We start from the raw sequence: 13,745 nt of genomic DNA, 5'->3' as shown, positions 1-13,745 counted from the left end.
GCCCTTGTGTAAATTTATCTGAACTGGATATATATTGCACATAGACACAAAATTAAACTGTTATCCAAACTATTGCCATAGTATATTCATATCCATATGCCATAGTCTGTCTATCCATCCATCCATCTATCTATCTATCTATCTATCTATCTATCTATCTATCTATCTATCTATCTATCTATCTATCTATCTATCTATCTATCTATCTATCTATCTATCTATCTAATTATCTATCTATCTGTCTGTCTGTCTGTCTGTGAAATAATTTTTCATATTGTCATTATGGGGTATTGTGTGTAGAATTTTAAGGAAATTAATGAATTTGATCCATTTTGGAATCAAGGCTGTAACATAATAAATGTCGAAAAAGTGAAGCGCTGTGAATACTTTCCAGATGCATTGTATCTGTTTGTCTTGCTGTCTTTCTATCTATCTGTATATCTGTCTATCTCTCTCTGTTTATTTGTCTGTCTGTCTGTCTGTTTTTCTGATATACTGTATTACATTTAATCAAAACCATCTACAGTTTTTCTCAGTGGCTTTGGTGTATTTCTCACTACACTGTTTACATTTGCACAACAGTTAATGCATTTCTCAAAACAATTAGTCATTTGTGCACATCACAGTAGCAGTTTCTCATTCCTTACAACAAATTGCAAATTCTTTTGGACATGCATCAGCTGCTTTCATACAACTCTCTGCTGATTCATAGCATGTCATCTCAGTCAAAATTAACTAAACTTGTGAATGATGAATAGTCCTTCCATATAAAGTGAATAGTCCTCATTTCTTTACTTGAGTCATTACATACAAAAATGTTGAACTAGTTGTCAAAATCTGTCTAGCAAATTTTATAAAAATTTTAAATCTTTTTTTTTCCTGAAAATGTCTTCTGAATTGAACAATTTCATGAATGATTTGCAGACCTTTGTATGTTGTAGGTTAAAGTGGCATGCTTTTGCAGTTTATCAACTAGGTTTTGCAGTTTGTACTAATTGTTTTGAAAAAGGCTACGCAGTGGTGCGCAAGAAGGTTGCTAGTTCGAGCCTAGCCTGGGTCACTTGGCGTTTCTGTGTGGAGTTTGCATGTTCTCTTTACGTTCGCGTGGGTTCTCTCCGGGTGCTTCGGTTTCCGTAGGATGAATGTGAATAATTGTGTGTGGATGTTTCCAAAGATGGGTTGCGTTTGAAAGGGCATCCGCGGCGTAAAAATGTGCTGGATATGTTGGTGGTTCATTCTGCTGTGGTGATCCCGGAATAATAAAGGGACTAAGCCGAAAATAAAATGAATAAATGAATGAATGAATGTTTTGAGAAATGCATTAGGTGTTGTGCAACACTATTTACTGTTGTAAATAGTGTTCTGAGAAATGCACTAAAGCCACTGAGAAAAACTGTAAAAGGAAAAGAAAAAGCACAATCAAACCCCAAACCATAATACATTTGCGACACACATGTTTTTGTTTTTCAAGTTTCCAAGAAAGCTGTAAATCAGTCAAACAAAGAGCTTTCTAACCATCTAAAATAAAAGCACAAAAAAGCTCTGCCCATTCTCTAAAAATTATGTGCATGTTTTTAAGCAAAGACTAGAAGAGACTCTATGGTGACGACAGACAAGACAGACGGACAGACAGAGAAATAGATAGATAGATAGATAGATAGATAGATAGATAGATAGATAGATAGATAGATAGATAGATAGATAGATAGATAGATAGATAGATAGATAGATAGATAGATAGATAGATAGATAGATAGATAGATAGATAGATAGATAGATAGATAGATAGATAGCGGACGTAAACAAACATGTGCTGGTGAATACTGTCCTCTAGTGGCCATTCAGTAATAGTGCTCGTTAATTTATAATGAAAGCTGAGCATCATTTTTAATTTAAACTTAAAAACAGGAAAGGGTGAAAAGGGAAAACGTGTTGTTGTGCTGATGAAAGAAAGAAAAATAAATTATGTGTCCATCCAGCAACAACTTTTGTATTCAGGCTGAGTCGCAGTTGCAGCAGATTGACCAGCAGACGGCGCCGCTGTACTGCCAGTCTGTGAATCCTTCACTGCGTACACCTGCATCATCAACTACTTCTCACTGAACACAACACGGCCTGCAGGTTCTTGTGGTAAGATATATGACCATTATTAGCCCAAAATTCAATATGCAACATTCATCCATATCATTTGAGACAAAAATATGTGTTTACATATGGCTACATGTTCAAATGTTTTTGTTTGAAGCCGCATTGAAACGACGGCTTGTTGAAAACATCTAATACAAAGTAATGTTAACGCCAAACTCGTTTAGGCTATCATAGTGTATTCAGCAATTGTCTTGACTAGTAAATATATGGAAAACAACAACTTTAATGGTCATACACACTTTTAACAGGTATCATTTTGATTAATGTTTTATTTGCCTGAATTGACGACCGTGGATGTGTCAGACCGTAAAAATAGGATGTGTTCATTATCTCATAGACTAATAATGTTTTATAAATAATATTATACACTCATACAAAGCATTTCTTAGAGATTATAAGCTAATAAAGTGGTTAAAGCATACCTATTTCTTATTTGCCTTATTACCTCAGATTCAAGGCCTTTAGCAGTTTGTGGGGTTAATTAATTAGCCCCATAGTCGACTATAAATATGTTTCCATTTCCAGAAAAGCACTTTAAGTTGATGTGTTGTTTGTTTGTTTATGTTTGTTTTTACAGTAGAGATATAGCTAATTTGATAAAATCTTATGTTGCTTTCCATAGATGAAATAGCTCTAAATATGTTGTTGACGTATTGATGAAACTGTAGCAAATATATTTGTTACAATCTGTAAAGCACTGTTTTAATGTTTGATCCTGCTGTGCCTGAGACAGCAGTTCAAGGGAAATGCAGTTCCTTACTGTGTTCAAAGGTCAGTCATTATCGCATAAAAATCGCATTAAATATTGTTTTGACATATTGACTTTACAAAGGTTGTGGCATAAAAATGACTGAAAGCATTAATGTTTTATCTGTGCACCATCACAAATCTGCCAAAAGCTGTCCTACTTTTGTAAAGCTCACGCTATCATTTAGACATGGGAAGATCTATGATGACTATAATGACTGGCTGTCTTTTAAAGTGAACAAACTGCAAGTTAAAATTATTTTAGGATAGGCAAGCAGTTCAGTTAATATACTTAAATAACTGGATCAAGGATTGTCTTTAAAATAAATATGACACACTGGTTTACAGAAAAAAAATGAATGAAAATTTAGATAAAAATGGATTTTAAAAAGTTAGAGTTGAAAATGATAATGTGCATGTCTTGTTTTTAATCAGACAATATTAAAGAAAGTTAACTGTAAAATCATGCATGATAGGTAGAATTTTTTATACATTACAAGACATATCCTGTTTATCTTTATCTATTCAGCTTTTTTTTTTTTAATTATGACTGTCATACATTTTACCATGATTTGCAGAAGACAGACACTAAAATATCATTTAGTAAAACAATTTTTTTTCAGGCATATTTAAAATAAGAATCATTCATTGACATTTTAATATGCATGAGTCATTTAACATTTATATGTTTAAAATCACATTGCAGCCACAAAATACTAATGAATTATTTTAAATATTATAAAATTAATAAAATATTATTAGCATTAAAAAACATTATACACTTTCTGTTAAACTGACCATTAACCATATGTCAATAAGTTTTGTGGAAGACAATGGAAAATGTTCACCCTTGATTTTGAAAAAGTACACACTTTGGTTGCATTTACAGTTTTTCTCAGTGGCTTTGGTGCATTTCTCACTACACTATTTACATTTGCACAACAGTTAATGCATTTCCCAAAACAATTAGTCATTTGTGCACATCACAGTAGCAGTTTCTCATTCCTTACAACAAATTGCAAATGCTTTTGGACATGCATCAGCTGCTTTCATAGAACTCTGCTGTTTTATAACATTATCATTTGCTTGTCATGTGAGTCAAAATAGGCTAAACTTGTGAATGCTGAATAGTCTTTCCATAAAGTGAATAGTCCTCATTTCATTACTTGAGTCATTACATACAAAAATGTTGAACTAGTTGTCAAAATTTGTTAAGCAAATATAAAACAATTTAAAATCTTTATTTCAAGATAATGTCTTCTAAATTGAACATTTACATAATTGATTTACAGACCTATGTATGGTGTAGGTTCAGCTCCAATATGTACTGCAATATTGTTTACAGTTGTGCACAGCTTTAAGTTTATGTTTGTTGTAAATAGGGGTGTATTTAGTCTTTTGCACAATGCTGTGATTACATTAGAATTGCAAAGAGCAAATGGAGTAAAAATGTTAAACATACTGTACATATTTAGTGTCTTGTACCCAGATGCCACATTAAATGCTGTGATTTCTAACTTTACTGTAGTTTTTAAATGGCTGTGCAAATAGTATCTAGTGCTGTCTTGAGTATTTTCAGCAAGTGTCACCAAAATCTGACTTTTTCAGCAGCATGCGATCAGCATTCAGTCTTATTCGCACACTGAGACGAGCAGAGCGCACACATTTAAAGTCATCTTAACGTAAGTGTTAAAATGCGGCGCTTAGTGATTATTCATATTAACCCTCATTTGTGTAATAAACAAAAGAGTTGAGAATCAAAAGACATGTGAAAGAGAACCCATTAAAGTGACAGCACGCAATATTCCTGCTGCCGCCTGTTAATCAAACAACAAAAGGAGAAAATCCCTCACTGCTCTTGACTGAAGGACTTTTGTACCTGAAGTGTTTTTTCTTACCGTGAAGATGCTTAAAGCACAGTTTGTTTCATATTTTTATTCTATTGTATTTTTTTCTCTTTTCTTTATCTTTTCTCTTTTCTTTGCAGAGTGGAAATAGCTGTATAAATGCAGTTTAAGTCAGAATTATTAGCCCTCCTGAATATTAGCTAACCTTTTCCTCCCTAATTTCTGTTTAATGGAAAGAAGATTTTTTTCAACTTATTTCTGAACATAATAGTTTTAATCACTCATTTCTAATAACTAATTTATTTTATCTTTGCTTTGACTACATAATACTTTACTAGATATTTTTCAAAATACAACCATTCAGATTCAAAGGCTTAATTAGGGTAATTAGGCAAGTCATTGTTTAACAGTAGTTTCTTCTGCAGACACTCAAAAATATATTGCTTAAGGGGGCTTATAATATTTACCTTAACATATGTTTCAAAATATTTAAACCTGCTTTTATTTCAGGCAAAATAAAACAAAAAACACTTTCTCCAGAAAAAAAAAATATTAGAGGAAATACTGTTAAAATTCCTTACTCTGTTAAACATAATTTGGGAAATATTTATTTTAAAAACATCTTAGGAGAGCTACTAATTTTGACTTCAACTGATAATCGTTTTGAATAATGGTGATTACAGTTATGACCAAAATAATCATGATTATGATTTTTCCAAAAATCGAGCAGCTCTAGTAGTTAAGGCCACTTAATAAAAAGTGGGACCACATTATATATAAAATAGTTTTAAGGGTCATGTAATCTAGTAAGTTTAAGCTCAAATGCTGTCTGCCATTTGGCTTTTGAACATTTAAATTGGTTTGGCACTTTTAAATATGTTTTATTAAAATGATAATACTCTGTGCACTGAAAAATGTCAACATTTGTTAGTCTAGTCCAATTTAACACCATACAACTTCCTAAAGATCAGGGTGGTAGAGGTCTACCATCATTAGATGATTATTATAAGGCAGCACATCTTAGACACAGTATATTAGTGCAATGACAAATACTGTGCAAAGTGGAAAGAATTTCCAACATACAGAATTGCATAAATTGAATTTCCTGACAAAGACCCTTTTGAAATTTGGTACAAATAATTAAAGAATCCTAAAAGTGAAAAAGAAGCTAGATATTAAGATGGGTTAAACATGATATTCAATTTAAACCAGCAAAACTAGATCTAAAATTTAAACAATAGAGTGTGCAAGGCATAACATCCTTCTGCCTCATCACTACTGATAATGAATTAGAAAGTTTTCAACAACTTTTGAATATATATAACTTAGATAAACAAGACTTTTTCCCGCTACCTTCAAGTACTGACACTTTCCTTGAGACAACAAGCCTATAAAATGTCTCCATACTGGGGTAAATGGTTGAAGAAATGTAATGTTTTAATTTTATACACACACACACACACACACACACAGTTACGGTCAGAATTATTAGCCATATTGACAGTAAATAATATTTTACTAGATATTTTTTAAGACACTTCTATACAGCTTAAAGTGACATTTAAAAGCTTAGGTTAATTGGGTTAACTAGGCAGGTTAGGGTAATTAGGCAAGTTGTTTTATAACGATTCAATTCAATTCACCTTTATTTGTACAGCACTTTTACAATGTAGATTGTGTCAAAGCAGCTTCACATAAAAAGATCATAGTAAATTGAAACAGTATCCGTTCAATTTTCAGAGTTTAAGTTCAGTTTAGTTCAGCTCAGTTCAGTGTGGTTTAATAATCACTACTGAGAGTCCAAAAACTGAAGAGCTAATCCATCGATGTGTAGCTCTACAGACCCCGAACCGCGCAAGCCAGTGGCTACAGAGGCGTGGAAAAAAAAAAACTTCACCAATTGGCGAAAGTTAAGAAAAAAACCTAGAGAGAAACCAGACTTAGTTGGGCACGACCATTTCCATTTCTCTGCTAGCAAAACGTCTTGTGCAGAGCTGCAGTCTCAGCGGCGGATGGTCAATGATGGTTTGTTTTGTAGACTATGGAAAAAATATATAAAGGGGCTAATAACTTTGACCTTAAAATTGTTTGAAAAAATGTTAAAAGTGCTTTTATTTTAGCCGAAATAAAACAAATAAGACTTTCTCCAGAAGAAAAAATATTATCAGACCTACTGTGAAAATTTCCTTGCACTGTTAAACATCATTGGGTAAATATTTAATAACAAAAAAATTCAAAGCGGGGCCAGTAATTCTGACTTCAACTATATACACACACACACACACATATATATATATATATATATATATATATATATATATATATATATATATATATATATATATATATATATGTGTGTGTGTGTGTGTGTGTGTGTGTGTGTGTGTGTGTGTGTATATATGTGTGTGTGTGTGTATATTCATTCATTTTCCTTTAGTCCCTTTATTAGTCCTTTAGTCCCTTTTATTAATCTGGGGTCGCCACAGCGGAATGAACCATCATGTATATATATATATATATATGTGTGTGTGTGTTGATTTTTGATCCGTAACCCTTAACAAAATGTATATAGCAACATTATATCAATCATAAATACAAATGGAAATAAGATTGTGTCCTGTGACCATTGACATTTGAATTGTATGTGTTTTTTGTTTCCATGTTCCTTTAAATTCTTTTTTTTTTTTGGTTCTAAACTTTTTGGAAGAAAAAAAAATGTTATCCATAATCTGATTATATCATAATTTGCACAGATCTTTGTAATAAAGTCAAGTCATTTGTATTAAAATGATGCTATTAAATGTATGTATGTCTATTATAATTCGTACATTGATTTACCCCAATTTTACAGCTCACTGCAAGTCAAACACGCTGACTTCATGTAGCCCGCTGTCCTTTCTGTCCCAACATCTGAGGCGAGCCTGAACAAGCTACTGTCTGCGTATGTTAATGAATAAAATGCCTCAGAAACGTCGCGATAAAATGAATTAACAACTCGTTAAATGTTTCGACTACATGGCGACACGTACGACACACTGTCGTCGCGTTGGTACTGTAGGTGAGAGCCCGCATTTCCATAAACCGGAATTAGCTGTGAAGTGTGACCCGAGAGTGTCATGGTGTGAGGGATGCGGAATGTGAAAAGTTTGCCTTACTTCAAGACACCTTCGCCCGCTTTGCACCTCTTTTACAAGAGTGTCCTTTAACAAATACGCACGGAGTCTGAAGGCGAGAAAGTGGCATGGGTACTATGCAGATGGGACGTTCCCATATCCACAGGTTGAGCTTCATTAGAGAGACGAGAGCATGTAAAACATCAAGCGACCATTAATTGCTGGATGACGCTGCCTGCACGTGAGCACGTCACTAATAACACCACTTTATGGACAATCTTCATCTGTAAAGTTCAGCTCTGTTAATATCACACTTGTTGTCGTCGTTATACTTGTGCACTTGTGCTTGTTACATTAGATGTAATTATCTTGGTACGATACATGTTTTATAGAAATTTAAACATTAAATAATACTTAATTCGTTTTTTTACTGATAAAAAAAGTGTTGTCATTTGTGTGCCAATAAATTTTGCTTATATGCAAGTCATTAACGATAAAAGTACATTTATAGTAAACCAATTGAATTTTTGGTAATAGCCTATTATTTTAAAACAATTTATTTTGAAATATTTAACTTTAGTAATTTAATACGACTTTAACGATCAAATCAAAAGTACAATTCTTGTAAAATGTTATCACGTGTGCCAATAAAGTTGTAAACAATAAATATCATTTATATTTACAAAGTAAAAAGCCTACTTATAGTCAATTAATTTGTGATTATTAATTTTACATTGACTATGATTAACACAACAATAAAAATTCAGTTATTAATGTTATACTTGTGCTAATAAATGCTATAAAGATTACTTTGTAATTATAGATTAATTGTCATATAAAAGTATCATTATTAATATTAAGTAGCTACAAAGTGTATAATATCTCTAATGATTATCACTTCAGCAAAGGTTAAATGATAATATTTCTGTTATATTGTGCAAAATAAATGCAAATAAAAATTATAATTATATAATAAAATGCATTAATATTCAAATATATTATTTATAAAATTAAATAAGGTATAATCAAAGTTACTTTTTAGTCGTTTATTATTATTATTATTATTATTATTATTATTATTATTATTATTATTATTATTATGATTATTGTCGTTTATGAGGTAAACCTACACCTTTCAAATCGAATGAAAACTCATTTTGAGTGTCAGCTGTGAAATGCAGTCAAATCAAAATTTGTTTGAAGCTGCTCTAGAGCTGTGTGTTCGTTCCTGAACTATAGAGTCGATGTTACTGGGAATCACTAAAAACTGCAGGGTTTTTTTGGGGTGCATCTAAGTCTGGGGTGATGCAAGAATCAAGCGCTAGGGGAGTCTGTGAGTGTCTTGGTGGTGTTATTGGCTGCTCATTTGAATGCAAATCTAAAGGTTTTGAAGTCGCGGCTGACGTCAGGAGGGCTTGGTTATACCTTTGCCACCACCACCTTGACAACAGACTCACATCATGTTTGATTGAAGCACGTCAAGGACTACGTCGCGTGACCCGGAGCTCCTTTTGGACTATTACACTTCCAGATAAATAGTATTGAAGAAAAAGTTTTTGAGTCGGGCCTTGGATCCAAGTGATATTTGGCTTGATGCATGGCTGGCATGTTGCCTTAAAAAAAGTTATTTTAGGGGTTTCTTCCAAATCATGTACGTTGGATACCTTTTGGAGAAAGAGGCAAGCATGTATCACCAAGGAGCGGTTCGTCGATCTGGCATCAGTCTTCCACCACAGAACTTTGTTTCCACACCTCAGTATTCAGATTTTACAGGATACCATCATGTGCCCAATATGGAGACACACGCACAGTCGGCAGGGGCATGGGGCGCTCCTTATGGCGCTCCGAGAGAGGACTGGGGCGCCTACAGCCTCGGACCTCCAAATTCTATTTCTGCACCTATGAGCAATTCATCTCCGGGACCAGTTTCCTATTGCTCGCCCGATTATAACACCATGCACGGCCCTGGATCGGCGGTTCTTCCTCCGCCACCTGAAAATATTCCTGTGGCCCAACTATCCCCAGAGAGAGAAAGGCGTAATTCCTATCAGTGGATGAGCAAAACCGTCCAGTCGTCATCAACCGGTAAGGCCAATAAATGTCTTTTCTGTAGCATAACAAGGCCGAAATGTCTGACAGACCGCAAAAAGGCTCAGCACAGTGGATAATTATAAAGTTACAACATGTAAATTGCGAAAATTGGAAGGTGTTGAAGTCAGTGATTGGAAAAATGAAAGTTCAAAATGACAGACATGTTTCCTTGCTATATATATATATATATATATATATATATATATATATATATATATATATATATATATATATATATATATAATGACAAAAGTTTATATTATATATGAAGAGTTCAGATGCTAAAAACTCTAAATGCTGGAATTTTCCTCTGAGTATTTTTAGTGTATTCCAGTAAATATGTTGAGAAAAACGCTCCTTTTAGAAGGAAATTTCAGACAGCACTTAGAGGGTTAATCTAAATTTACTCTAATTGTATACCGAAAAAAATAAATAGTGTAATTAATGTAATAGTTTTTAAAATTTTGCTTTGATATTTTATATACACAAATTGTGCAAAATGCAACATGGGGAAAAATATTAACATTGTATCAGGCAGGCCTAATTGAACATCTGACAAAACTGCATGCCATTTTAAATAGTTTTACGCATGCCAAGCTTCACATAACATTTCTAATGCTCTCACTAATTCTGATATTTTTATATCAGTTTATTTCCCGAGAATGTTTGAAAAAAATCGCATGGGAAAATGCTTCACAAAATGAAGGTGTTGGGAATTGGCGCCAGGGTCACTTGTAATGCTAATTTGCGACTCCCGTAAACAAGATGTGAGGTCTACTTTCCTGTTACATTGTCTCAGGTTTTGAGGGTTATCTGTCATATTCAGGCGGCGACTTCTTTCAACACCTTTTTCACTTTGATATGCAGCAGCTCGTCTTCCTCTGTCTCTGTTCTTGAGGGTTATATTACCTCAAAGAGCGACAAATTTCACAGCATATAAATTTCTGCTGTCTCCGGCGCACAGACTAAAATATCTTAAAGAAAACAACTGCTTACAGAGTCACACGTCCTAACTGTAAAAGACAACTTTGTGTGTTCAGTTGTGCTTTTTTTAAAGTAATGTTTTGGAAATTAAACATTCAGTAAAACATTTGTAGTTTGCTTCATCAAGCTTTCACTGAGTTTGCCGCTAAACTTAATATTAAAACATTTATATTTATATAGTTTTATTTTCGAGGTTGGATGCATATCAAACAAGTGCAGCCTGCTCTTGGTTTGAGGAAAGGATTTTTGATGTTATCTCCTGGTAATTCTTTGTAGGACGTATGTTGTCTCTTAACACATCAATGGCATTTGGGTAAAGTCTTTGCATCTCTTTGTTCTGCAGTTTGTCAAAAAAATCTCAGCAAAGAAGATCAGAAGCTCAATTTGCATATCGGGAGATGTGATCTTGGTTTATAGTAGGCTGCTATTGACCGAATATTTAAGAGTTTTTATGAATTATAGCTAAAGAAGTTATTGGTACAGTTATTCTGAAATCAGCAGTGATTAATGATTCAATTGCTAATGCAACGATACATAATTATTTAATTGTGAATGCAACAATAAATGATTAGGTTAATTATATTAATTACATTATATATAAATTATGGCATTGCAATTTTTTTTATTTGCTATGTTGCTTGGTGATTATTTTTTTGCTTATTCTTTCTGTCTCAGCAAGTATGGACTTATGTATGCCTTTCGCAACGATTTCTTCGTTTTGCGCAAATTTTTTCATGACTATTGGTTTTATTTTCAGGCAAAACGAGAACGAAGGAGAAATACCGAGTGGTATACACAGATCACCAAAGGCTAGAGCTGGAGAAAGAGTTTCATTTTAATCGCTATATCACAATCAGAAGAAAATCCGAACTTGCTGTAAACCTCGGGCTTTCAGAGAGACAGGTAAATATATCTTTTTCATTCATATTTTTACTTTTCAAATAATCTCACTTGTTGAAAACATAAATGTTGGTTCTCTAATGCTTTATCTTGTCCCCCTTACAGGTTAAGATCTGGTTTCAGAACCGCAGAGCTAAGGAAAGGAAATTAATCAAAAAGAAATTGGGTCAGTCTGACGGAAGCGGAGGGTCAGTGCACAGCGACCCAGGCTCCGTCAGTCCTCTACCGGTACCAGGGTCACTGAGTCCTTCAGATATACACGGTTCTCTGTATCCAGCACAAATGAACGCCTTGCCGTCCATGAGGAACATACAGCAAGTTACTGTCACTCAGTGAACTCGAACTTGGATCATCCAACTTTAACTGAGCACTCCAACACGCTGAAAGGACAGAACCAAACGTGGTCAAAAAGGATTACAAACTATTAATGAATAAATGAATGAATAAATAAATAAGAGGCGTGGGTTGTGGATTACAACCGAAGAATCACGTCTGAAATGCGACGAAATGCTGGAGGCTCTTCAAATATTGTTTTAATAGAATAGTTTTTAAAATTAAGAAAAAAAAACTACAAAAACCTTGTTCGTCTGATCCAGAGACTAAATAGGCTATTTTAATGGTTTGTGTTTTCTCGAATAAGATATAAATATCTTTTTTCTGTATGTGGTGAGTGTATCTAAATGTTTGTTTGTATATAAAATGAGAACTACAGGTACGGAGTTTCATGGGACGTGTAATGATCCTTACCCTGGAACTGTTAAACTTTTATTGTCTGTGAAAACCAATGACCTGCGATGTCAGGCTGTTTTATGCGCCAGTTTGTGTCCAAAGCGCACGTCGTTCACTTTCTTTTCACAGGGGTGATGTGCAGGTGTCACATACCAGATACGGGTATAACGTTTGATTTCAGCAATGTGTAAATAAATGTTTTGCAATAACTTTTATTGTGTCTTCATGTATCATTAAACAAATGGCAATAGCATATCTACAGTAGTTGGAAGTTTTATTTGGCAGCACTATATTTAAGCCACCTAACCTATAGTTTTACACGCAGCCTGTAAAACACATTTCAGCTGGTTTAGAGCTGAGAAATTTGATTTAAGCTATTAACTCGGATATGTTCTGTTTAATTTGCATTAGACATTTTAATATTGGACTGTAACAATTAGATCATATTGTGTACGTATTACAACCCAAATAGATTTTCATTTATAATTAATTTAAATAATAAAGACAAAAGGAATAAGAAAAAATTAAAATAAATAAATTGTTCAAATTGCCACAGAACTTTAAAAACGGGTTTCAAAAAAAAAAAAACAACAACAACAAAAACATCTGTCGGAAAAATAAGTTTTTCGCTATTAAAAAACCGGGTTGCCTTAAATTTTTAGCTGAATCGAATTAATTTGAGCCTATTAATTGAACATATAGGCCTATGTTAAACTGACTTTAAACAGCTTGCGTAACTTATAAAACTAAGTTAGAAGAACATTATTAACTTTGTTTAACAAGTTACAATGACAAAACTTATGCTGTCATGACTAATTAATGATTTTTTTAGGTAAACTAATAAACGTACATAGGCTATTCCTTAAAAGGGGATAAACGCAGAAACATGAAATACTCAGAAATAAATGGTAAACTTTGTCAATAAGCTTTATGAACTTTGACAAAATATTTTTGTCCGTCTGGAATACCAACATGCTGGCAAATCTTAGAAACCTGCATGTTATTAATTTTTTTATTTTAAAAACTGTTTCAGTTGAGATGAAAACTAAACTTTTATTATTATTATTATTATTATTATTATTATTATTATTATTATTATTATTATTTGCAAGGTGCATAAATCACCCCAACAGTCTGGCCATAATCATACATTAAATTATTTTTGGCATCTGTGTTTTCATAAATA

The 13,745-nt window shown here is 33.2% G+C and overlaps 1 protein-coding gene across 1 annotated transcript; it reads left to right on the top strand.

Moving 5' to 3' along the window:
• The first annotated feature begins 9,304 nt into the window (after nucleotides 1-9,304).
• cdx4 (caudal type homeobox 4) lies at nucleotides 9,305-12,812 on the top strand. Its single transcript, NM_131109.4, has 3 exons — nucleotides 9,305-9,940; nucleotides 11,688-11,833; nucleotides 11,936-12,812. The coding sequence occupies exons 1-3, from the start codon at nucleotides 9,505-9,507 to the stop codon at nucleotides 12,164-12,166; spliced, it is 813 nt and encodes a 270-aa protein (NP_571184.2). The 5' UTR covers nucleotides 9,305-9,504; the 3' UTR covers nucleotides 12,167-12,812.
• The last annotated feature ends 933 nt before the right edge of the window (nucleotides 12,813-13,745 follow it).

This window comes from Danio rerio, chromosome 14, assembly GCF_052040795.2.
Source record: "Danio rerio strain M-AB ecotype USA chromosome 14, GRCz13ab, whole genome shotgun sequence".
NCBI classification, from domain to species: domain Eukaryota; kingdom Metazoa; phylum Chordata; class Actinopteri; order Cypriniformes; family Danionidae; genus Danio; species Danio rerio.
Note: the sequence above shows the minus strand (reverse complement) of the source record. Positions and strands in the feature narration are given on the sequence as shown.